The following is a 27,185-nucleotide window of genomic DNA, read 5'->3' as shown; positions in this document are numbered from 1 at the left end:
TACTTGAAATGATCTTAAAAATATTATTGTTTATCGCAATAACCTCTGGGACAAGAAAAATTTATCATGACAGGCCTTACTTTGGGGTAAAATTAAAATTTAATATCCTGATTTTCATACAATGATGCTGCCTTCCATGTTTTTTTTCTCATCAAACAGACCCATACAAAGCTCACTTTCATAATTATGTATTTCTCACAATGCACCTATTAGAAGTCATACCTTCACAATAGTACAAAGTTCTGCAAATTAGCCGTATCAAAATAATCAACTTCAGCTGGTTACTGTAAAAAAAAAAACTGTCCTTTCCAACAGTTGTAAAATCAGTATTTATTCATTTACCAATTTAGAAATAATTTAAAAAGAATTCAAATATGTTATTTCTTTTCAGCCTCCTGTATATGCAATATCTACGCTTTATTATAGTTGGTAAAAAAATAAGAATCAAGAGCTAAACTTAAAACTTATATTTGTGAATATATAACTGGCTAAATTGACTTGTTGTGAAGATTTTTCTTTTACTGCATGTTTTCCTGCATGGCTTTTTTAATGCATGACAAGATAAATCCCTAATGTTAGCTTTGAAAATCCGAAATTAGCTGGTGAAGTTGATAGCTATGAGATGGGAGCCTTTTGGTCTGACAAAGCTATCTGCTATTTCAGCAAGAGCTTGTTGATGAAGTGATGGATTACCTGACTGTTAACTATCTACAGCCTACCCCAACTCTCTGTCTCCCCTCTTTTTGCCCTCTCCTCTTCTTCCTCCTGCTGTTGCTCTGTTGGGAGATGAATGAGCTTTATGTTTGCTGCATCTGCATTTTACTCTGTCAAATTCCACTATGCATCTGCTTCGAATAGTTGTTGTGTTTGCATGTGCACATGGATCTGCAGGCTTGGAATTTTGTTTTGTGTGTGTGCTTGGGAGTGTGTTTGGCCAGGTCATTTAGTACTCTGCATGCGAGCTTGGAACTGGCTGATAAGCTGTCTGCAAAAACTGGCAATTAAAACTTGATCAGGCTGTCAATTCAAATGGAATGAAATGGAACCAGAAAGTAATTAAAAGGATGGCATGAAAAAGACAACAATTATATCTCTTAGCTTCCCATTACCAATGTGCAGAGGAATTTAATTAGTTTTGGAGCTAATGGTAATTCTTACTGTAATCACACGACAACACAAAATAGCTGCCAGCCCACAAGAGAAATATCCCTGTTGGCTTCTTTAGGACCATACTGTACATGAAGTCTGGGCATCTTGGTTCCCTGTTTAATTTACACAGGAAAGCCAGTAAATATAGACCAAATTTGTGTTTAATTATTGCTGTTGAATAATCATTTAAATCTTTGTGGGTCCAATTAGTGTGTTTTCAGTGTCTGATGGATTGGCGGGATATTCCCAGTCCTCCCAGTTTGTCCATATAGCCGTAAGCTGTGTATCCGCTGTTTAATGAGCATGTTTGTTTCCTTTCCTTTCAGCATTCACCCAAGACGGTGTGATGGACACCTTCTTAAGCCAGAGATTTCCCTATTAACCTCATAGTAAAGAAAATTCAATGTCCTCTTTAACTCAGATGAGTTTTTGAGACCGCTTCTACCTCAGTATCAAAAATCTGCTCTCATTAAAAAAACTTAATTTAATCCTGCCACAGAAAAGTAGACCACTGATGTCAGTGGTCTAGTTCTAGCCAGCTGGGCTCTGTTTCTTGTAATATAAGTTTTGTCATCAAATAAGAATTCCTTTCAGCTAGCCTTTAGGGTTTATATGTAACAATGCTGTCGACTGAGTCTGACAAGGTGATTGCTTTTACATAATTTCTTTGTGAGAATGTAACAGTAAAGTTGGAGAAAATTCAAAAAATGACATTTTTGCCTCTGCATATTTTTTATCTTAATTTCCTCTTGATAAAGTCTTATGTTTAGGCAGACGCAATTAACCTGGCATCTCTTCTTATGCTGTCAGTTTGACTATGTCTCAAGGCCTGTTTTTTTTTCTGGAAATTGGTGCGATTATGATTTATAGCCACTTTATTCAGCTGATGGAGAATATACAGAGATATGAAAAAGTATTTGCCTTCTCACAGATTTTTTTTTATCTACTGAAATGCTTTAAATGCTACATAAATGTCTTATAAACATATAGATATAGCAATGTCAAACATTGGAAGAGGCGGTCATAGAGAATACATAGAGAATGTTCTTATTTTTTTATATTTTCCAGGGTTGTTCACATAATCTTTTTAAGCTCTTCTTTCTTTGTCAGAAAGAAAAGATAAAATAAAGGAGGAAACATATTTATTGCACATTTATTCTGATTCATCAGTGTTCTCTGGCTGAGGAAACCCTTGATGGGCCAAATTTCAATGAAGCAGTGTTTTGTCCTATAGGCTTATAGCTGCATAACATTTGTTGGAGTACAGTATGATACTCTCAACATTACAGAAATCACACCCTTGAGACATCTCTTGGCAGCTGCAGTTGAATCTTCAATTGAAAGATGTGTATGCATATATTACCATAGCAAAAAGACCAGAGTGTTCTTAACGAAAGAATAAAAACCCACCAAAGATTTCCAAAGATCATTAAATGATGTAAAATTTCTATTTACTAGGTGTATGCTTTATCTCAAGTTGAATTCTGGGGCAGGCATTTATTTGCATTAATTAGCATTTTTAAAAGATTTCAGGACACTGGCTTTTCATCACAAACAGACAAAGTCGATAAATCAAAATGAGAGCCAGCCTCTCAACTAATTTGTTTTTCTGTCTGGTCACTGGTGAGCTGTTGGAATGAGTGTGCAGAAGTCTCAAAATTGTGGGAAGCTCAGTGGCCTATAGTTTTAGTATTTTTAAGTTCATCTCAGAAGATAACTTGGACAGATAGCAGGATTTCCTCCACTCATCTCACAGCAGAATGTAGCATTTACCATACAGATGTGTCTCCATAACATTTAGATTGTACACCCGTCCCTTGAGATTAAAGATTAAGGTAATTTTATTTATAAAGCACATTTTCAGCAACAAGGTAGTTCAAAGTGCTTACAAATACTGCCTGATAAAATAATGGTTAAAAAACAGATCAATAGTCTTATTTCACTCAATTGTTCATCAATGGTCTGATTTTGATAACAATAGTAAAAGTAGATTTACTTTCATTATTCTGACAAATGTGAGAAATGTACATGTTTAGCCTGAGAAAGACTAAGTTGTGTGTCAACTGGACTTGAATGTTTTTGTTACTGAAATGAATGCTTGAGTGAAGCATTGCTCATGCACAGTAAAATTGTTGTGGAAGCTTCCAGAATGTTTGTGGACTTTCACAAACAGGAAGAGGACTTCTCTATAGATGAGTTATTTGTCATTAATATATTTGTATGTGTTGTGTAGGCTTTTATTAGTCAATTTATTGTTACAGGTTAATTTATTTATGAAAGGTGATGCATAAAAGTATTTGCAGACTAATGCTAATGTTAGCATGGGCTTATGAGCCTAACAATAGCTAAAACTGCCATGTGTTTTACTTGAGAGCCTTTAACATTTTTGTCCATAATAAGAGCTCTGACCAACAATTACCTATCTTTCAATTGCAGCCCTTTAGCAAGTATAAGCCAAGCCTGCTAGCGTTCATGTAGCCACTCGGTTATGCGAAGTGTATTGTAACGTATGTATTTTTATGATCTTAATTTTATTATCTTGTATCTTTATCTTCAAATTATTATTCCAAAAGAAATAATAATAAATTTCCCCAAATAAATTTTGGGGAAATTTATTTGATTTTTGGGTCCATAACCTGTGACATCACTTCCTTCCTATTCCGGCTATGATGGAGGAAGGTGAGTTTCTCACAGAGCTCCTGGTAGTTTATTACTTAAAGGTTGTTGTAGAGAATGAAACATCATAAAATCTAAGGTGTTAATTTCGGTTGCTGTATGTAGTACGGTGGAGAATGGAATGGTTTTTTTTAGCTTTAGCCCTTATTATTGTTTTTGCAGTGTTCACCACAGTGACAAATGATTTTCTCTGCAGCATTTAAGTCTGAAAAGGAGTCGTTGACAGTACACTTCCCAAGATTCTTGTCCGGGTTGAAAGAAGGGTAAGAATTCCGTCAGACTCTAAGGGGAAGGAAATTCTGCAAGTTTTATCTAGTTCAGTTGGAACTAGATAAAACTAGTTTTATCTAGTTTTATCTAGTTCTATCTGGATGTAACTGTAATTCAGTTACATCCAACTGAATTACTCTTCTTCACACCCTTTCATATACAATAAACTATAGGCAAAACCAACCAGTTTGATGCTGTATCAAAGGGACATTTTTAAATATGATTTTTGAGGAAACATTTGCATAGCTGGTGGATGAGTAATTGAGATTGGAAAAAACACAGTTGGTTGTGTTAAAATAATGAATGATTGAACAACACTCTGGTATTAATGTGCCAGTCAGATGATAGCAGGTCAGAAAATTGCTTTTGTACAACCACCAAAATTCTAATCAGTCTTAGCCAGAAAATAAATAAGTCCTCTCAACAAGGTGAACAATTATTTTTATATCACTTATTGTGAAAAAATGTGATTTAGTTTCTTCAGAAAATGCTTTTGCTTACTTCTGTTGTTTTCCCTTCTTCCCTTCTTCAATGATGTTGTTGCCATGAGGACTGCTATCCTGCAATGTCTCTCAGTTTTCCTCCAGGGTGATGGAAAAGGTCGTACTCAACTTTTTTCGTACAAGAGACTACAGTGTCTCTTGTATGTATTGTAATGTTTGTCAGAGGTTGTACACAAGAAAATCAAAACTTTCATCTCATTCTTTTTTTTATTATTTTTACTTTTCTTAATATCCACATGATTCAGGTCCCATGGCAGACTACATCCATGTTCCTGTGGGGTTATTGATTGTGGTATTATGCTAAGGACATAAAAAAATAAAATATTGAATCTTGTGAACTTAATATCTTTTCTTGTAGTTACTTTTTTCCCCAAATATTTTTATTAGAATTTTCTGTTATACAGACAAAACATAAAAAAATTGATAAAAATTAACCCTAACCCTAAACATACAGTGCAATCCCTCCCTCCACCCGCCCTCCCCTAAAAAAAAAATAACCTCAGGGCTCACTCTATCTGCACAAAAAGAAAAGAAAAATTAAGCTTACATGTCACAGTGTTTGACAAGATGTAGGAAGGGATATCAAATATCTTTAAAGTCTTGAAGCTTTCCTTTTGTTATACAAGTCAGTTTTTCCGTTGCCATGTTGTTGTTCAATAGCTTGATCCATTCATTTGTCTTTGGTCTTTCTGTGTTCCTCCACTTCAGAGAAATCATGTTTAGCCTGCAAGAGGCAAAGAAGCTTCTTTCTCTTTGTAGTTCCTTTAAAGCCATCAGGAGAAATGTGCAGAAAGCAAAGTTTACTGTCCATTGGAACATCCTGCTTAATCAAACGAGAGATGAACATGATAACCTCCTTCCAGAAAGTTTGAAGCTCCATTTCCACATAAAATGGAAATGAGTACTCTTATCTATATTACCTTTAACATACTGTACACATCAGGAATATTTTAATTGAAATGGTGAAGTTTTACAGCAGTGATATACACTCTAAATAACCATTTGTATTGTAGTAATTTAAACCTTGTGTTAATATTTTGTGTTTGTGATAATAGACATGAGTTATTCCATTCATTCTCAGGGACTTCCGTTTGTAGATCAGTTTTTTATGCTGGTAAATATGAGAATATTTTCTTCCAGTGCTAAAAGAAAAACATAAAATTTGGAAAACAGGCCTCTACTCTGATGATGGTGAATGGCTATATCCTCTATGGTAGAAAGTGGAGGTTCAGCGGTAGATTTCAGTTAGTCAGTAACAAAGCTTCTACTCTATAAGTACTAAAAAAAGTGCTTTTGGGGCAGACTGTATTTATTTACCAGTTGTTGACATCAAAATTCCTTCACTATAAAGGTCCCCTATTTTATTTAAGCCATATTCTAAAGCCTCTGTCTGCTCTTCCTGTCACCTATCTGTCATCTGTTTCCCCAAATAGGTGACAGACATGAGATCTTGGACACCTCATCTAAGACTGTATGAGAGTTGTGCCTAACTGATACTATGTTTTTGAGAAAAGGATTTTTGGTGTTTTTTTAACAGATGTTTAAGTTCAGCTGAGTAAAGACAGGATGTCAGAGGTAATGTTAATTAGTTGTTCTCTGTACCCAAGAGGGTATGTCACTGGTGAAAAAATAACAAGTAGCAGCACAAAGCTGCGCCACGCATTAAAACAACTTAATGTTGGGTACTCTAAACCCACCTCTATCATAGGGCAGATAAAGAAGAGAGAGACGCAATCTGGGGCATTTATTGTTCCATATAAATTTGGTCAGGGCTTTTTCCATAGAGGAAAAGAAGGAAGCTGGAATGTATAAAGGAATGGACTGGAAAATGTCTAAGAATTGTGGGAGAATTGACATTTTAATAATATTAATATGAGCTATCAGGGAGTCTAATATTTTCTGCACTAAAGGATTGTAATTTATAGAAACTATTTTCTCAACATCTGGGTTAATCTTGATTCCTAGGTAGGTGAAGCTCTAATGAATTGTGTTTGCGTTAGAGGCTTATTTCTGTTCAGCAATAATAAGGAGCTTTTCTTTTGGTTAACTTTATATCCTGAGAATTCTCCAAATTCCTTCAGAATTTTATCAACAGCCTGAACAGACTCCCCCAGATAAGTTAAAAACAAAAAAATGTCGTCTGCAAAACGAGAAAACCGGTGCTCTACATCTCCAATTTGAATTCCAGTGATATCAGGGGATTTGCATATTGCCATGGCAAGCGGCTCAATGGCAAACAAGAAAAGAAGGGGGACAGCTGACATCCCTGTTTTATCGATCTACAAATATTTATAAATCTTGAAAGTTGGCTGTTGCAACTTTAGCTACTGTCTCAGTGTATAGTAATTGAATCCATTTTAACTATCTTTTTCCTAGGCCGAATCTCTTAAGGGTATCAAAAAGGTAACTCCATTCGATCCTGTCAAAAACTTTTTCAGCATCTGATGACAAAAAGGTGTAATCCATAGCAAACTGTTTTGAATATAATATATTTAGTAATCGGGTATTGTGAAAGACCTGACTCCCAATAACGAATTTGTTTTGGTCATTTGAGATTAAATTAGGAATATGCATTTCAATCTTTTGAGCCAAAGATGTGCATAGAATTTTTGTGTCACAGGACATTAAAGAAATGGGTCTATATGAACCAATTTCTGTTGGTGTTTACCTGGCTTTAATAAAAGAGAAATAGTTGCCAATTGTAATGATGGGGGCAGGATGCCTTTTTCATAAGATTCATTGAATGCTTCAAGTAGAGGGGGCAGTAATTTATATGGAAATTTCTTGTATCGTTCAATTGGTAGGCCATCGGGGCCAGGGGCTTTACCAGAATTCATGTGGCTAAGAGCCATTTTAAGTTCTTGAATACTCAGCTTTTCATCCAAATTGTTCTTACTCTTTCCTGACAGGGTTTTAAATTGAAGGTGGTCCAGAAACTGCTTCTGTTTATTTGTGTTGTCTGGATATTGGGATGTACTGTATGTAAGTTTTCATATTATTTTGGAAAAGCATCATTTATATTTTTTGGATCCACCAGATTCTCACCATTATTTAATTTGATTAAATATATGGCCCGATTTGTCTGTAATCTTTTTAAGTCTCCAAGCAAAGAGTTTTCCTGCCTTCTCACCCTGATTGTTTTAACCACAGTAGATTAGTTGCTATTTTGTTGATAGTGAGCTCGTTATATTCTGATTTTAGGAAAAGAAGTCTCCTATATTTGTCAGTGTCATTGCAATGATACATCTGTTCTTGCAATTCTTTGATTTGTTTTTCAATGTTTTTTAGTTTATTCAAATGCAGTCTTGATTTATGCCTAGTATAACTCATTATTTCCCCCCTCATATAGGCTTTAATTTCTACCCATTTTATTGATGCAATTGTTTGGTTTGTATTTTAATATATTTAAATTTGATTTATGCCTAGTATATCTTCCCCATTATCTCCCCCCTTATGTAGGCTTTAAATGCTTCCCATTTTATTGATGCACTGGTTTGGTTTGTATTAAAAATTGAAATACTCAGTTATTTTGTTGTAGTTACTTAATTCATGTAAGGCAATCGGTTTCCTAGATTCTACTAAGTAAGCTGTACAGTTTCAGTTTGACTAATCTGAAATATCTAAGTTAACAACATGATATTTTACTTGCTATTGCTAAGTTGAATCAACTTCACTAAACTATGTTAAATTAACTTCACACAATTAAGTTCATACAAGGGTCTTAAGTTTAAGGTCTCAAATTTTAGAGTGTCTTGATCATGAACTATAGTAGTATGTTCCACCACATCTAGCAGATCAAACTGGCTATTCAAGGATATTAGCACCTGCCACATCTCTTGCATCTTGCAACTTAAGAAGCAGTTGACTTTCCTAAGAAATTATTGCGTATTGTTGGCCCCAACCAAGAAGCTCCACAATAATCGTCTGCTGCTCAGGACAATGAGTGACTGTAGACTACACCACTTCAACCTGCAGTTTTAGTTCAGTGATGTGCAACAAACATGACAATAAATTTTATCTAGCAAGTGCATGATTTTGCTGCAGTAGAGCAAGTCAAAAACAAAACCACAACAGTTTCATACTTGCAAATGTACATACTGCATGTTTTTATATAGTGGGAAGAACACATTGAAGATCTCCTTCATCTTGTCACTATGTCGACCTAGATAGTCTTAGAGCAAAAAGAAAGGTGAGCCATTTCTTGGGCTGAGTTGACTCTCTAAGGTAGTAAACAAGCTTCAGTTACAAGCACTTTGCTGTGTCAATCGATGCTAATGCTATGAGCATTTTGTGTTTGCTGTTTTTAAGACTGGTAAACAGTATTGCTTTCAATGTTATGGTTGTGTCTGTGAATTAGCAAACTGCAGTGGTGGACTTTATCTTTAAAATGGGGAGCAGAACATAATTTCCAGCCATCAGGGGAGCACAATGCTTAGCTTCCCTGGGAAATTTGAATCTTGGGCTTTGGACAGGAGGTTCCAACCATTTGCTGAAACTGTGCAATGTTATAACACTGTGGCTTCTATATTATATATGGTTTGGGATGAGCTGCGATGGACTGACAACCTTTCCAGGGTGTAACCTGCCTCTTGCCTGTTGACAGGTGGAGATAGGCACCAGCATGCACCACTGGAAGCTCTTTAAAATGATAAGGAAGTTATTGTTACTGCCTTTGGTACTGAATGTGAAACCACAGACCCAGCAGCAGACCAAAGACCGGACACTAAACAGGTGTTACCGGACCGAAGATCGGACCTGACACAGAGCTATTTACAGAATTACTTACCGGATCACACAGTACGACCAGAGGTAATGCGTCAGTCATTGTTTCATTTATGAAACTGAAGGTGGCAGCAGTAGCAGCACAAACACCAGTTTCTTCTGCCATATCTGTCCTCTTCCTTCATTTGGTCCTCCTAATCTTCATTACTTCTTGTGATTTCTTCATTTCTATGTACTCCGGTTCAAGTTGAATAGGCTTTACTTTACTCATTACTGTTTTGGCTGGACGGAGCTAGCGCAATCAGACCTAACCTTCATCATATACCCAGAATGCATTGCAGCATAAACAAGATGGCAACGTCCGTGTGGCAATGTTTCATTTAAATTTATAAAAAGTAAACAACCTACAGCATTTTTTCTAAGTTGTTTTTACATCCAACATAAATATTTCTCAAATAAAGTCTATTGTTACAACTAATCCTGCATCCCTTTAAAGACTTGTACGCTGTTGTGTCTAACTTGAGAGGCCCTTATGTCCTCACAAAGCCCTTTATCTTGAGCATCAAACATCAAACACAGGGCAACGTGTTCTGCTTGTTGCTTAGCTTTCTGCAGGCCAAGCTTGCTCTGTTACACATATACAGATGGATTTTAAAGCAGGGTATGCCATACGCCATGTTTGACGTATAGATGGCTTGCTAATGTTATAAGTGTATGGTTGGATGGATTTTAGTATCTTTGGGGTTTTAGTTTTATGTAGGTTTTTAAGCTAAATAATTGACTTTTTTAATAAATAAAAAAAAATGTATACAAACCTCTAAGATGGTTTTGGCTCTCCACTGATTCTGCCTCATTTGGTTGGACACAAATTATTTGGTACATTGACTGCATCCTGGTTTAAATTTCTTTTGGCTTTTTCCAGGTAAAACATTTATTTGTCAGGTGTGTTATGGTGTTGGGTTTTGTTAGCTGCCAGTAGTAAAGTGCACAAACTATTGCTGCAACATACACTCAAGTCACCAAGCAGTTCACTGTAGCAGTTCACCTTACATATTAGAGCTTAAATGAACTCTAATAAAGTTACTCTTTGATACATTAATAACCTCTTCCTTCCTGCTGGTCTCCAGGGCCAACTTTCGAACAGAACACAGCATTTCCTTGCCTGTCATACACTCTTTGTTTCTTTCTTTCTGTGAGTGCTAGAATGGAGTGAAGGAAAGAGGAAAGTGATGGCATACTTCTAATGAATCCTTGAATAAATAATACTGCTGCCTATGCTTCCTGAATCATCATTATTATTGGAAAAGAAGGAACACAGAAAAAGGAACCTTTTATGAAAAAGGAAAAAAATGTTTAGCAGTTTATTATCCTTTTGAATCTAGATGTGATTTAATTTTGTTCAGTCAAAATGTATCATTTAGTTGTCACATAATCAAGATTTTCAGTACAGTATGTATGATTTGCTTGTTTTTTATTTGTCTTAGTTTTTTGGTCTAACAGTTAAAAGGTCTGATTCAAACATCAGATGGGGCTTTTAATGTGAATCATATATTTTTCTTCTGTTGGTGTTCCCTGGACTGGTGATTTGTCAAGGATGTTTTGAGATTGCCTATTGACTTGTGATATTGAGTGTTATTTTTGTTCGTTTTTAATCTCTTCATGATTATAGTTACTTAGTTGTATCATTTTCTGTGCATTTCTGTTTATAATATTCTTTAGCTTGAAATAAAGTTTTTTAAGAAGTCTGCTTGTGGCTGTGTTCCAGTCACTCTTATACTGGTTAGTGATAGATAACCAGTATTATCCATCACTGGTTGCTAACCAGTGATGGATACCAGAGAAAAAATAGCTTCACTGACCCAATAACTGGGTCAGTTATCAGTTCACAATACCAGACTGTGTTCACATCAGCCCCAGCTCCAGTGGAGTTTAGCAGGTGGGGCATTGGCTTATTTTGGGGGATGGGGGAAGACTGAACAAGCTTTTACTTTAATATAAATACATAAACAAACCTTTATGTAACATTTCAAACAAAATAACCATGTTTATTATTACAAAATAAACAATAAGGATATAAACAGTTTCATGTATGAAATGTTGAGTAATATGCGCAAATTTGCATGAACATTAGCTCATATGTTACGGAAATCTAAGGTTTCCAATTTCTGAAGTCTGTTTCTGTAAATCCAAAAGAAATCTTCTCAACTAAGAATAAAAATGTTACTCAAGTAAAAGAAAAAAGTACAGTGCAGTAAACCAACTCTTAAGTAAATTCTTTTCACAAAAATTACTTAAGGAAATGTAACCAGCTCTACTCACTTTTAAACATACAGTAGATAATAACAGACTGTGGCAGTCCAAGATTCCACAAGCATGCATTCTCCACCTATCAGGTTTACAGCCTTAAAATAGACAAAAGAAGAGAGAGACAAATGAATTGGATTTTACTCGCAAGGAGAGCAGAGAGGAGGGTCTGATTTTCACAGTCACCAAACTCGCTCTGAGAATTCTCTCTTGCTTCTCCTCCTTTATTTTGCAATCATGACATCCTAATTTACATTGGCCTATTTGCATAAGCGGTGAAGGGAAACAAACCCCAGCTGCTAACACACAGTCATAATTCTTTCTATACGATGAAACAGTTCCCGTGTCTCTCTGCTTTGACCCTTTAGCCTTTTGGTGTTTTACTAAGAGCAGTTCTTAGTTTTGTCTCCAGAATGGCTGGTATGTGCTTCCTATCTAGCACGCTTATCAGTTTCCTGCAGATATCTCTCACAAGAACACACATAGGAGAATAATACAAAGAATCTCACAGTCCTTAAAGTTAATTTTGAGTATATATTGGATAAAATATATTTACAGTTCTAACATTTCCCCCGTTTATCACATACTATGCTCAAATTCTCACATCGCCCATTACAGCCACTTCTTTTGGATTTTCAGCTGAAAGATCTATTTAAAATCTCAAACATTATTACATTCAAAGAAAAAAAATGCTAAGTAAAACACATGTAATCATTTACTGTTCAGGATACATTTCAGACAGGCAGAACGCATGAAGAACCTCTCCGTCGTCAGACTTGATGGTTGGCCAACCAAGAGCCTTGTTAATGTATGCCACCGATACCTTGTAGGCATTTCCAAAGGTCTCTTAGCTTCATTATATCCACACGTAGGTTCCATATGAAGACAACTTCTTATCAATTCTCGTGGCTGTCCACTTGTGTACTGTTCCATGAAGTACAACCGATCTTTATCACTTTCTGTTTTATCCTCCACACCATGTTCAAATGCCCAAACGAATAGCCGATACTGTAATGGGTCCCCTTTAAAAACGTAAATGATCTGAGGGGGCAATGCTGCCAACTTCTCCTGCTTTGTTAGCACTTCGACTACATCCTGCAGAGCACTTGGTGTCTGTGATGGCTGAGAGGTAACAGCATGTGTTTGATGCATGATTTGAACAACATTATTATTCCATACTTTACTCTCTTGCGTTGGGAAAGGACTATTTTACTGCTGCTGAGCAAACAAATCTTCATCTCTGTGCGATGTCACATAGGAGTTCATTCCATCCGGTTTGGATGCACAACTGAATTTCTTGGATGCACAACCTTCATATTCTGATAGGATCTTGATCTTTTCCTCATTTGCTGCTAGAGCTGTTTGTATTTCTAGCTCCTCCTTTTCAGCTTTGAGTTTAGCCTCTCTTTCCTCCAGTAAGTGTCTCTGTTTCAAAGATGATGCCTGAACCAACAGCTTAGCTCATTCCAACTCTGCTTTCATTCCTGTGGAGGATGCAGACGATGTTTCACAAGAACCATGTTCAGAAGAGCTCTTATGACTTTGTTTTGAGAAAGATGCATTAGATACGCTGTCGAATGGATTAATCTCATCGTTGCATTTCTCAGCCTTTGCTGTTCACTTAGCCTCCTCATCAACCCAAGCCAAAGAGCTAAGGTTTTTCAACGAAATGTGTTGCCACAACATTAATTTTGCTGATTTTACTCTTATGTTTGAAGAAAATAAAAACTTACACAGCTCCAATGTAAAGATGCAAAACAAAAATTTATTCCACAGTTTTTGCGTAATTCTTTTACAAGAGCAATTGGTTCTTAGCTAACCTCCACCAACTACGGTTGAAAAACTGAGTGGCTCTGTTGGTCTTGTAGCGCCTGCCCTTCTCTATTCTCTATCCTTTGTTAACGCTCCAGCGCAGCACCTCTCATTTGCATAAATTGCAAAGTGGCCAATTAAGCTATAAAACATACAAACTTCAAATAAAACACTTATTCACAATAAAACATTATGAAATTACCTACCTGAAATATAATAATGCTACCTAAACCTCAACAAATGCACTTATTAAATTACTAATTAAACAAATAAGTTTTAACAGTAACTGAATATTTTATACATTAAGTTGGCCTCCACACAGTCTGAGTGGGAGACGTGTTTTCCATAATGGAATGAAGGAACCTTGTTTGCTTGTGTTTTTACAGTACTGTGTGAGTGTGTGGCACTCTGTGCTTATCAGAGGCAGGGTAAGTTTGAGGGCCATCACCCACACTCTGTTGCCATAGTGAAGCCAGATGGAAGGCAGTTTGAGTGACAGCTGATCAAACATATACACTTTTCTTCTCTTTGTGCTTTTTGATACCCCACTCACTGCACAGTCACTTCAGACACATTTTGGCTCAGACAGTGACACTGTCATAAATTACTTGTCTGCATTTTACTTCACCAGAATCACTATGGTAGACTCTAGAGGGTGGGTTTATCACTGAATGGTGGCTGGCTGTGGGGGCATTTTCACAAAAAATGTTGATCCTGGCCCAGATCTAGTTGCCAATGGAAACTGGCTAACCACCACTCAGCTGTGTGAGTGACTGTCATTGAACTTTTTTTTTTTTTGCTTTGACATTCCCTGCTCATTCACCATTTTAAATTATATTTAAGATGAAAAAAATTATTTTAGTATTTTAAATTGGAAAAATTATTAATTTACATTAAATTAAGAAGTAACATTAAACTGATCTGTGGAAACTGCTCAACAAAGACATGATGTTTTTCACTTTCAATGACAACTGAAGGTTTGATAGGAAAATAACTATATTGATCTTATTTTTTCCTAATAGAATGTTCCATCATCATCATGATTGTCATCATCTTAAAAATTGATTATTTATTTATTTTTCTTTCTGAGTCACAAATGATCCAGTCCTTTCTATTAATCCTTCTGCTAAATTTTTATGCTCAGGTCGGACAGTTGGTGTTCAAGGGAATGAAGCGTCTGAACAGGATCCAGTCTCTAGTGTTTGAGACTGCCTACAACACCAATGAAAACCTTCTGATCTGCGCTCCGACTGGCGCTGGCAAGACCAACATCGCCATGCTGACAGTCCTGCATGAGATCCGTCAGCACATACAGCCTGGTGGCATTATCAAAAAGGATGAATTTAAGGTCTGACTCTCATATTGCTCACTAAAACATCAGGAATATATTGTTTTAGTTTTTCTCTTAGGAATCATGCTGTGATTTAGGAGCTGACTGAACTAACTGTTTCAGGTGTAAGATGTTACTACAGTATCTTTATCTTTTATCTTGTATTATATTATATACATACAGTATATAATCCATTCCCTAACATTCTTGTATAATCTGTATAATCTGTGAATATAGCTCCCATATTTATATTTATACACAATATCTATATCTCTTTGCTATAACCCCTTATAGTCCATACATACATAGTCTTGTACATCTGTAAATAAATATTTATATCTCGTAGAGCACTTCTGGATAGATGCAAACTACATCTCGTTGCTTGTACTTGTGACAGTGCAATGACAATAAAGTTGAATTCTATTCTATTCTATTCTAAGTGGGAATGGTGGGGTCAGAAGTGAACTCATTTCCTAAGTTTCAGAGGAAATTCAGACAAACTGGAACTAACCCCAAAGTTTGGCTAATATCTTTAAATCCAACTAATTTAATCCAAAAAATCCATTTCAACGCAATGGTTAGCATTATGTATTACTTCAGCCCAGCTCAGATTTACATTTAAATCTAATGAAGTACAGCTCAAATACTATTTGATATACTGTAGGTGAGGTTTTGTTATTTTTTACAACATAGATTATTAGTTCAGAAAGCTGCACAATAAATGAACAATTTCAATGTAAGTTGGGCCTGTAACGATAAAGTTAGCGACTATAAATCTTATGTTTTCACAGAAACCCACAGTGTTGGACCTCTAAAATATTCTACCATTGATATTTTTTATTCAAACTCATCCAAGGGTTTTGTTCTTCATATTTAGATCTTACACTCTTATTACATAGTCACTTTTCATACATGCAAGCAACTGTCTTAGTATTTCTCCATGAACTGTGATTTGTACCGGTTGCCAGGAAACAAATGATCCTACCTCTCTTTGCTCAATTATCACCACAGTGTCTTTCCAGCTTCTACCTCCATTTTCTACCTTGCTCACCTAGCATTCTCTTACATGTATCCTATTTATTTCCACACCTCTCTCCCTTCCTCTCTCTGCAGATAGTATATGTGGCTCCAATGAAGGCCTTGGCAGCTGAGATGACCAATTACTTCAGTAAGCGATTGGAACCTCTGGGCATCATTGTTAAAGAACTCACTGGAGACATGCAGTTAACCAAAGGAGAGATCCTTCGAACACAGGTAAATACACTGTCATAGACCCACACAGGTTCAGACCATCTGTTCGTCTTTTTCCTTGGCTGTTATTTAAACAAACCCCTACACAAAATAACCAGAAAGAAAAGCCTCCTACATGAAAGCATGGGCAGCTGAAGTTGCTCTGAAAGCTTGGACACTTTAACATTATATGACTTTGATCAGGTGGAGGATGAATTTATAAGGATTGCTTCTTTGGTAAAGATGTAAAAATATTAAAAAGCCATCTTAAAATCATAAGGTGTCAGTGACAAAATGTTTGAACTATGGATTAATTACAAACATAAATTTATCTTATTTCATTCACATAGTTGTTTTTTTTAGAAGTCAAATGCTAGTTAAATGCAAATATGTTTATTTTAAGCTTAGCTCTGTGTTGCGCACACTGGATATCTGGCGGTGTGACCCCTTTACAGGATGTGATGAACAATATCCAGTCTGCTACCAATTTAAGCAAGCCTTTTGTTTTTCTTCATTGTGGCCTTTTCCTTCAGTATGTTGTGATAAATGCCAAAACGTCATGTAGCGACTGAGTGTTCTAATTACCTAGTGAACACATACTGTAAGTCTGTTGTCATTCTCAAAAGATAAAAATCTTCAATAATAATGGACAAAGGAAGTGGAAAGAACAGATGGCTTCCCACTCCATCTTCTGTCACACAAAAGTCCTAAAAGTGGTAAGAATATAAAAAAACATTAACTATGATAATAGAAATATAGAGGGTTTATTTATTTGTAAACTCAGTTTATGAATTTGTTAAAACAATGAATTCTTTATGAAGATGCCAAGACATCTTGTCTTCATTTTAATGAAGAGAGGAAAGCCATGTCTTTTCTCCCTTGCCCCTTCAGTAAAATTAATTTCTGTTTATTCAGCCTGGAATATTGTTGAGGTGGATGGGGAATGTGCATATCTACCTATCCAAAGGAGTTTAACTTGAATGATTGCACAGCTTAGACACGACATTTATAAGCCTTATGAGACTTATGAATTCAAAAGAAAGGGGGCTCAGTTTGGTGTCTGTGAATGAAATGGGACCAATTCCAGCTCATCTTGAGATGTTTTAAAGTTGCCTTTTTATAAAGACATTTGAAAAGGTTTCTCAAGGAGAATGATTAGTCAAACAGACTGAAGCGCTATGGCACACCACTATCTCTTCATTTAGCCTCTTTCACTTTGTTTCTGTGATCTCATCATTTTAACGTGTTGGTTTCAGCACATTTCTACAAAATGATTAAGTCTAAAATCTCTGTCCACATATCTCAACAAGTTTGTTGAAACTTGCTGAGATATGTGCCCTAATCTTCTAACTTTTTATGCTCTTGTATTTCTTAAAGTTCCCTACATTTCATATATTTTCATCTGTCTTGCCCTTTTGGTGTTCATTTTAGAATATGATGTCATGTTTAACGACTTGCACAGTTTAAAAGGGTGATAAAGCTGCAAAAACTCCAACATTATACATTGGAGGATTGTGCAGCAATACATTTAATTTGAGAATGGATAAAAAAATGTATTGCTAAGGGCAATTATTGACAAATTTGGTAGTTTAAAACAAAATGACGAAGACAGGGTGTTACCAAATTATCAAGAAAGTGTTCTTGGTAGAGCTTCAAGGCAACATGTGTAGGACTGAGGTTCCTCGTCTCAGTTCAGAGGCTGGAGCAACCATGCCTTTGAAAGGCAGGCAGAAACGCCTCTGTGTTGACATGGTAAAATCTATATTTACTTTATGCTGCTTTATGCTGACTTGCTCGATTTGTACCCTTCTTTTGTATTACAACCTTCATTTTAGCCCTGAAAAACTACTGAAACTGAAAGCTAGATCATTCTAGCATACAATGCATTCTAGGACTGCACTGTATGTATGCATTCAATCACTGCATACAATTCAGTGATTGGATGGTTTTACAGAATATTATTGCTTATTTGAAACAAGGAATGTGAAAATGGTGAAAATAACTACAAAATACTAAAAAAAAGAAAAAGGAACAACGCAGTAAAATGTTGTCATTCAGATATACAATATTGTTTGCTCTCTGCAATTTGTTGTGTGGACAGATCTGCCTGCACATGTTTTTAATACCAGAAATGACAAAAATGGACATCCATTTTCTTTATTAAACAATAATGTTTAATGAAGAAACAATAATGTGTCTTAATAATGTTTCTCAATAATGTTCATTCAGTGAAAATGAACTACTGAGGCATAGCTATGTGCCCACAGTAAGATCTGATTAAAACTCAAGTTTACATCTGGTCTGCATGCTGTGGCAGATATCATCATGGAAGTAAAAACGTACTTCAGAGGTAGAGTGCCAGGAGTGGACTAGATTTCTCCCTGAGATTCTGAAAGCTCTGTCATAGTTGGCATACCTGTGAAATATCACATGGAAACCCAGACATCACCTGTGAAGAGGTAGACTGAGGTGGTAGGTTAAATTTTTAAAAAAGGGTACTGGAGCACACGCTCTAGCACCATCTATCGAGAAATCACACTCCTCATTCTCCCTGTGAAAGCGTAATCTAAGGCTTTCAATTTTGACTCAGTACTGTGACTTTTGTCCTGGCTGTTGAACAGTGGACTAGATCTTTATCTTGCAGAATTGCTGAGGGGGCTATGGGAATTTCATTGTCCAGTCTACATGTGTTGTTTGAATTTCAATGAGTACTGCAACCTCACTTTGGGGTCCAGGTACTTATCTTCATCTACATTACTTAGCAATCTTTATATCAGTGTATGAATGAATGCACAGCTGAGGCTGCCATTCTGAACAGCTTTATGAAGGATAATGCAAACATTTATTATCCTTCCCACTCTTCAATATTTCACGTCATCCACTAAACAGAAGAAAAGAGCAGTTTGGAGTGCTATGATATTTTCTCACATTTGTTTAATTGTAAGTGTACTCTCATGGGGATCACACACACACACAATTTCACAGACCTCATTTAGGAGGGCTCTTATCATGGACGAGCGATCAGTTAACATACTGCATTCCAGTAACTATCTTTCTCCATCTTTATCTCACATACCTTTTCCTCCCACTTTTTCCACTTGCCATGGCTGCTCTAGTTACCATGGATGCAGAAAGGATGCTGGCATATAGATGCAATTATGGATGTGACATCCTGGGATTTTCAGAATCCCTCCTCCTTCCATGCCCATAGAGCACTCTTTCTCAAACTGTGATCCCTGGACCATTGGTGGTCCGCTGGCGCCCCCTAGTGCTCCGTGAAGTATTGCATGTAAACGGCCATTTATTTGCTGTAACATGAGCTCAAAGTGCGACGCTACAGTAAGTTTACCAAAGGATTGTGTTAAAAGTAATAATGGAAAACTGGCTTAAAACCAAGTCACTCAAAAGAAGAGCTGCAGATGCCAGAAAGAAAACAAATCCAGGAATATTATATGACCAGAGGAAGCTAAGTCATAGCTGCTGAGAAAGGAAAAATGATTTTTTGTTTCTGCTAAAGCAACTCAAGTCTATTTTTCTTTAATTGTGCTTCTAAATCACAAATAGACTTAAATATTATTAATGCAGACAACACTTGGTAGTAAAGAACTACTAATTTCTTTTTATTTCCATGGGTTTGACATCATTGGAAAGCTCAGACACATTCAGAATCTGTAAATAACTCAAAACAACAATATGTGAGTTAAGAAAACTATACAGAAGAGTGTCTCTGAACTCACAACACGTCCAACCTTGAGGCATAAGACCACACTGGGTGGCACTCCTGTCAGCTAAGAACAGGAAACTGAGGCTACAATTCACACAGGCTCACCAAAATTGAACAATAGAAAATTGGAAAATTGTTGCCTGGTCTGATGAGTCTCAATTTCTGCTGCGACATTTGAATGAAATATATATATGTACAGACCAAAAGTTTGGACACACCTTCTAATTCAATGGGTTTTCTTTATTTTCATGACTATTTATAAGGCAAGAAATCCCACTTATTAACCTGACAGGGCACACCTATGAAGTGAAAACCATTTCAGGTGACTACCTGTTGAAGCTCATCAAGAAAATGCAGAGTGTGTGCAAAGCAGTAATCACATCAAAAAGTTGCTACTTTGAAGAAACTAGAATATAAGGGGTATTTTCAGTTGTTTTACACTTTTTTGTTTAGTGCATATTTCCACATGTGTTATTCATAGTTTTGATGCCTTCAGTGTGAATCTACAATGTCAATAGTCATGAAAATAAAGGAAACTCATTGAATTAAAAGGTGTGTCCAAACTTTTGGTCTGTACTGTATGTTGTTGATATTTGGCATCAACAACATGCAAGCATTATAGCATGGTTCTGTCCTGCCTTGTATCAACGGTTCACGCTGGTGGTGGTTCAATGGTGTTGGGGATATTTTCCTGGCACACTATGGGTCCATTAGTACCAATTGAGCATCGTGTCAATGCCACAGCCTAACTGAGTATTGTTGCTGACTATGTCCATTCCTTTATGACCACAGTGTACCCATATTCTGATGGCTACTTCCAGCAGGATTACAGGCCATGTCATAAAGCATGAATCATCTCAGACTGGTTTCTTGAACACGACAATAACATGAATGGTTTCACTGAACTCAAATGGCCTCCACAGTCACAGATCTAAATTTAATAAAGCACCTTTCCGATTTGGTGAAACGGGAGATTCACATCATGGATGGGCAGCCGACAAATCTGTAGTAACTTCCTGATGCTATCATGTCAATATGAACCAGACTCTCTGAGGAATATATCCAGTATCTTGTTGAATCTATGCCACGAAGGATTAAGACAGTTCTGAAGACAAAAAGGGGTCCAACCCAGTATTACCTAATAAAGTGGCTGGTGAGTGTATATATTTATCCATCCATTTTTCCCATTGAGGTTGCCAACAGTCAATGGGCGGGAGGCGGGGTACACCCTAGGCAGGTCACCAGTCCGTCACAGGGCAACACAGACAGGACAATCAATCATGCGCAAACATTGTTGGACTGAGGGAGGAAGCTGTAATACTTGGACAGTTTAGGACAAAAACTATGTTTTGTCTCTCAGACACTACTAAAGATTTATACACACTCACAAAATATTAAAATTGCACATATATACTATTAAAATATCACACAGACATACAATTTTTCTCACGCACAAAATAATAAAATTGCACATATTCACTATTAAAATATCACATACATACCATTTTTTTTCTCACACGCATACATAAAAGACTGAGATTGCACGTGTATGCATTTTTTTTCTCTCTTGCACACACAAGACTAAAATTTCACATATACACAACTAAAATATCACGCATACACACAAAGCATACAGACATACTATTCTGAATGATAGGTCGAAAATGTATGTGTGTGAACTAACACTAGGCTGAATGAATGAATGAATGGGTATGAGACTTGCATTTTTCTGTGTGAGAGACTCATTTTTTGTATGTGTGAGAGTTGTCACAAAAGAGGTGGGGCATAATTTGGTGATCAGATCGTGAATGCGTTGATACCACAGTGAAGTTAGCTTCAAGTTGCAGGGTTTCCCCCAGTGTATTATAGGCCTGGCGCCATGCTTTACTAGCCCCACTGCCAGGCTAAGCCATTCTTGTTTATGTTTTTAGGGAAATAAAAATAAAATAAATAAATAAAATAATAAACCACTATTTATTTTTTTTGTTTTTTTTTTTAAGCCGGATTGCAAGCATCTCTGTAGCTCTGAGCGTTTCACTGGCAGAACAGATTTATTCCTAAATTTCTAAAATATATGTTTATAGAAGATAGGTTTATAGTTTATGCATTTAAAGCTGGACCAATCACACCGCTGGTGCCTCTGCTCGTTGCCTCGTGCGCTGCAGCAGCTGGATGTCTTAAGTTTACCTCAGCACGGGTCGCGCGCGTCTCCTTTCCCTCAAACTGGACACAGGCTGACCTGTGACCAGGCTGACATCAACCCATCACGCTGGTTTTATATTATTTTATTACTAGTAGTAGTAGTATTATTTTTCCTGTTAAACAATGTATCACACCATATCAAATGCTTTGTCCACTTAGGCAGCCAAAGAAAATGTGTGTTAATGTTAATGTGTTTCCTGTCTACTTAACATCTTTTAATACAAAAACACGGTGGGCTGCCTCGGCACCCTAACCACCGGGCTTAGCAAGTTTTCTGGGGGAACCCCTGTACACCAATTGCCTGTGTGTCACTGTAACTTCCATCCTTCTGTCCATAGACTAATTTATGGAAGACATAGTGAGATATTGCCATCTCACTGTATCTGCCATCCTTAGGTCCACAGATAGAGGCACAGAAGGTGTCTCTGTCTGCAAACATAGTTGCAGCAGCTGGATGTCTTAACCTTAGCGCGGATCGCGTGCGCCTCCTTTCACTCAAACTGGACACAGGCTGGCCTGTATGGATATTTACATCAACCCCCTGTGAGGAATTATGTTTCTTTCCAGAGTTTTTGATCAAGGTAGGAGTTTAAACCCCACCGCGTTAGCTCTGGCTGTGCAGTTTCCGCAGAAATAACTTGTAGAGAATGATTTATATTTGTGGACAAATAATTTTGTGCGGCTTTTCCATTACAACATGCTTCCAGCGCCCGGCTCTGTCTGCGCTGACAAAGTTTATGTATGTGGTCCCTGTTGGCCTTTGCGTTAGTGGTTAACGAACCAGCGCTAACCTCATCATGCATGTTCAGCCCGGTGAGGAGCTTTCGCGCTAGCCTCGCTGTCACGCATCACGCTGGTTTTATATTATTTTATTATTTTTTTTTTTTCCAATTAAATGATGCATCAAATCATATCAAATGTTTTGTCCACTTAGTCAACCAGAGTTAAAATGCACGGCCGCGTGGAGATCAGAGAAACTCGTCTCACAAACTCGACCAACCAAAATAGTTTCTGTGTCCTCTTATTAAAACCTCAACAGACACGAAATGGAAGAGCTACTAAAGCCTCATTACCAGCATTGAATTAAATCTCCCGTTTGTTGTGCATCTTTGCGCAGTGCAGTGAATTTAACTCATCATGCAGGGCCAGTCCAAGGCTGTATGAGGCCTTGAGCAGAATTTGACTTAGGGGCCCCTTTTGTTGCTAAAAACATCCACACATCTAAAAGCTTCTGTGTTAAATTTAGTGAAATATGGGAGAGGGGTACTGGTTTAATTGGCCAACCTAAAAAGCAATAAGTTATACTCACAGTTTACTCATTTTATGAGCAAACAAACTCAAACTCAAATATTAAACTCATAGCATCAAATTGTAGCGATGGTAGCAAAACAATTTAACAATGAATATTGTTCTTTGAACTTTTACAAAGTAAACTTGCCAGCTCCTTAAGATCTTGCATATAAATGTTAAACAATTTAAAATCTTTTAATTTATGTGTGCTGAAACCATTAAATCAAATTTAGCAGCATTGATAATCTCAATAAACAAATGTTACATTTATGTATGTGTGGTCTATGTTAAAATATTAGCATTTATGGGGCCCCTGAAGCTCTGGGGGGGCCTTATGAAGCCGCTGACTTAATTTGGATTAAACAGAAGTGCAAATAATTGATATTCATTTTAATTAGATTTTTTTTTATTAGTTTTTTTTTAAGGTTAGTTGTGGGTTTAACTAGCGTTTCACTGGCAATGTTTTCCGTAACATGTAATTACCCAGTAATATTTTTACATTTTCTGTCTACTTAACATCTTTTAATACAAAAACATGGTAGGCCGCTGGTGGACCGCCTCGGCACCCCGACCACTGGGGTTAGCAAGTTTTCTGGGGGAAACCCTGCAACATTGCATTGTGTTTAGTTTTCTCTGGTCTGTACTGCAGACTGGGATTAAAAACCATTTCAAACAAAGGTTTGGAATGAGCTTCCTAGCGCTCCAAAGCGTCCGGTTCATAACGCTTCAACACGCTGTCAGCTCCCGGTCTTTGACGCATTTAGTTCAGAATCCATGAGATGATATTCAGTAAGGACTTTTTTCTTGATTGATTTTATTTGCCTCTACAATGAACTCTTTGCATAAAGTCTATAATGTATACCCATGTGCACCAGTCAAGGGTGTTAATTATAACCTGTCAAATTGACCGACAGGCTTCAAATTTTCCCGTCGTTTCAAAAAACAACCAGTCAAATACGGAAAATATTCCGTAAACTCAACCTCTGATATTATGTACAGTATATACAGTATATCAGTAACGTGCTGTCAGATGAGGCAAGTGAGGCACCTGTCATAATGGAAAAATATAATAATAAAATAATTTATATTACTATGTTCACCATGTGGTTTGTACTGTAAAGTATTTATTTTTTATTTAGCTTAACCAATTTTGATTCTTTTTTTCTTCAAGATCGCTGAATTTTCTCAATTTCCCATTCAAATGCTCAGAAGCGCAACTGGTGAGGCAGCAGGAAGCTGAGCCTCACCTGGGATTGCGCAACCTCTCTCTAACTGCGGTGGCTGCCATTCCATGGGAGCATGTTCCTCCTGTCTGTACATCACCAATAAAATGGTTAAGAAAAACATTTATTATATGAACTGATCTTCCATAATTCAGCTTATGTATATAATGTACAGTGTTTTTTGTCACCAACTGTGTGTGTGTGACATGCTTCGTGTTCTGCGGAGCGATCATAAACGGCAGAGAACAGATTCGAGGTGAGGCAAACAGTTCTCTTGCCTCATGGCAGGGGGCGCTCATGATACCACACATTGTGTCTCCAACTGCAGAGTAAGATACAGTACAGTAACAGCGAGATAGACATACAGTAAAGTTCCTTATATTTATAGTTTTCTCCTTGTACCACAGCAATCACTTAATAATCACAAAATAAACATTAAGCCTAAAACCATACTACTGCAACAGACTGAATGTTCTGCTCTTTGTGTGGGAAATATGTCAGTGTTTTTTTTAGGGTCGTTGTTGTCAGTTGCTATGGCAACAAGTCTGTGTGTAGCCTGGCCACGAGTGAGAAAGACGTGGTTTTCAGTTGTACTTCAACGGTTTTTCCCTTTGCTGTGGAGCATAGCACAAAATTATTAATTTGTAGCGCTTCCCTGCAGACGCTGCGTCGATCCGTCTGTCGATCTGCCATTCCATTTTTTTCCCCATTCGTGAACAAGGTCCTGAGATAGTTAAACTGGGTCAGGACATACCCCCCGACCTGGAGAAGGCGCTCTATGCTTTTCTGGCTCAACCCATAGCCTCGGATTTTGAGGCACTGATCCTCATCTCGGCCGCTTCACACTGGGCTGCGAACTGCTCTAGTGAAAGCTGTAGAACACGACCCCATGAAGCCAATGGGACAACATCATCTGCAAAAAACGGAGATGCGATCCTTGCATATAAATGTAAGGATCGCCCAGAGCAGGGGCCTCATTTATAAAGCGTGCACACGCACAAAAAATGTGCGGCGCCATATTTTTTTGTATAAAAATTAACTTTGCGTCAAAGTCTGTGTAAATATATGCACACTTTTTCCCTTGTGTGAAAATGTATTGCAGCCACGCAAACTTTTTCTGTGAACAATACCAGACTACAAAACATCAAAACTCACCTAAATCCACTGAAACTTGACTACATTCATTGTTATTTAGACCAAGAAGCATCAAACCCGATGTTTTTTTTCAGGATTTTAATATTTTATTGTTTAAACGTAAACGATGAAACTGAACCGCATTTGTCCTCAGACAATAAGCTAACACTCACACAAAGTAAATAAAATAAAAAAAAGGATGTGAAAACCTCACTTGAATGTAAACAGTACTTTTCCTCAGTTTTTGTCTCATAAAGATGTAACGCATTGTTCTGTGCGCATGAAATGCATCTATAGGGTAATTTCATTCTGACTAGAAAACAGGGTTGGATCAGCAGATTAACTCCAGACAGGTTTGACTGTTTTTAAGGTGATCATAGTGTGTAGATAATCACAGTATATCAGTAGATAAATGTGAACCGTGTAATTGTGAAGCACTTTGGCTCTGATGGAGAACATCGCGAATGGAAAGATTCAGAGGGCACGATTGATCAGAGATCATATTGATCTGCTGGTAAATGTTGATGATTTATTAGTGTTTAGATTACCCAGACTGATTATCCTGGAGCTTGAGTAAAACGTAAAGAAGGAACAGCGCGGTACCAGTGCAACTGCCTTCAATCAAGCCAGGCTCGCTTTGTGAATCCGCCTTTCTAGAAGAAAGCATTTCTATTCTGTAAATATACAACTTATGCACATGATTCAACTACTTAAAATAAACGTCCACATTCCCCACTCATAGGACTCTGACATGCTGTCTTTAAATCAAAGCTGAACGCGCTATTTTCTCTTTTTAAATTTGGATTTTTTTTGTCTTTTAAATGTATTTTTTGTTTTGTGAGGTGACCTTATGTGCCCTGAAAGCACCTTTTAAATGAAATATATAATTATTATTATTATTATTATAAATACTTATACTGCTACAAACAAGGATGTTGCCATGGTTATTGCTTCATGTTTTGGCAGACTTCTGGGTATTTATATTAATTTTCATATGTATTCATGGGTGGCGACAGGGCGGACCAGCAGCTGCGCTCTATTTCCTGCAAATTAGGATTTTTAAAGGAAAGGTGCGTGGCCAAGTGCGTGCGCATGGCTTTATACATCCGAAATTTTTTGTGCGCCGCACTTTTCTAAATTTCTCCGTACGCCAAGTTTTAGCATGAAAATTGCGCACTCTTTCATGCATGAGGCCCCAGATCTCCTCCACACCTTGGCTGCGCCTAGAAATTCTGATCATGAAAGTAATGATCAGAATCAGTGACAAAGGGCAGCCTTGGATGACTACAATTCTCACCGGAAGCGAGTTAAATATATATATAATATTTTTTATATTCCTTATTTGTACTTAGTAATTGGCACCTAAGTAGTCAACAAATACACAACTTCTCTTTGGGGATCAATAAAATATATTTCATTCTATTCTAAATAAAATAATGTTATTAATGAGTATGTAAATTGTCTAGATAAGCACCAGACCTAAATGCCCTTATTGTGTATGTACATGTAACAAAATTCTGAATAAATGCTGCAGGAAATGTCACTGGTGTTTTCCATATGCTGAACATGTCTGGTGTCGAATTAACAATGAGTAAAGATTCATCCATCTATACACC

General features: G+C 37.0%; 1 protein-coding gene across 2 annotated transcripts in view; it reads left to right on the top strand.

The window, feature by feature from the left end:
* The window catches only part of ascc3 (activating signal cointegrator 1 complex subunit 3), a 235,171-nt gene that overhangs the window by 77,255 nt on the left and 130,731 nt on the right, over positions 1-27,185 (top strand). For both annotated transcript variants that reach the window (XM_032558087.1, XM_032558088.1), the window contains exons 9-10: positions 14,581-14,784; positions 15,880-16,020. In XM_032558087.1, the coding sequence (XP_032413978.1) occupies positions 14,581-14,784; positions 15,880-16,020 (345 nt within the window). The remainder of the gene's footprint in view (positions 1-14,580; positions 14,785-15,879; positions 16,021-27,185) is intronic.

This window comes from Xiphophorus hellerii, chromosome 3, assembly GCF_003331165.1.
Source record: "Xiphophorus hellerii strain 12219 chromosome 3, Xiphophorus_hellerii-4.1, whole genome shotgun sequence".
Lineage (NCBI taxonomy): Eukaryota > Metazoa > Chordata > Actinopteri > Cyprinodontiformes > Poeciliidae > Xiphophorus > Xiphophorus hellerii.
Note: the sequence above shows the minus strand (reverse complement) of the source record. Positions and strands in the feature narration are given on the sequence as shown.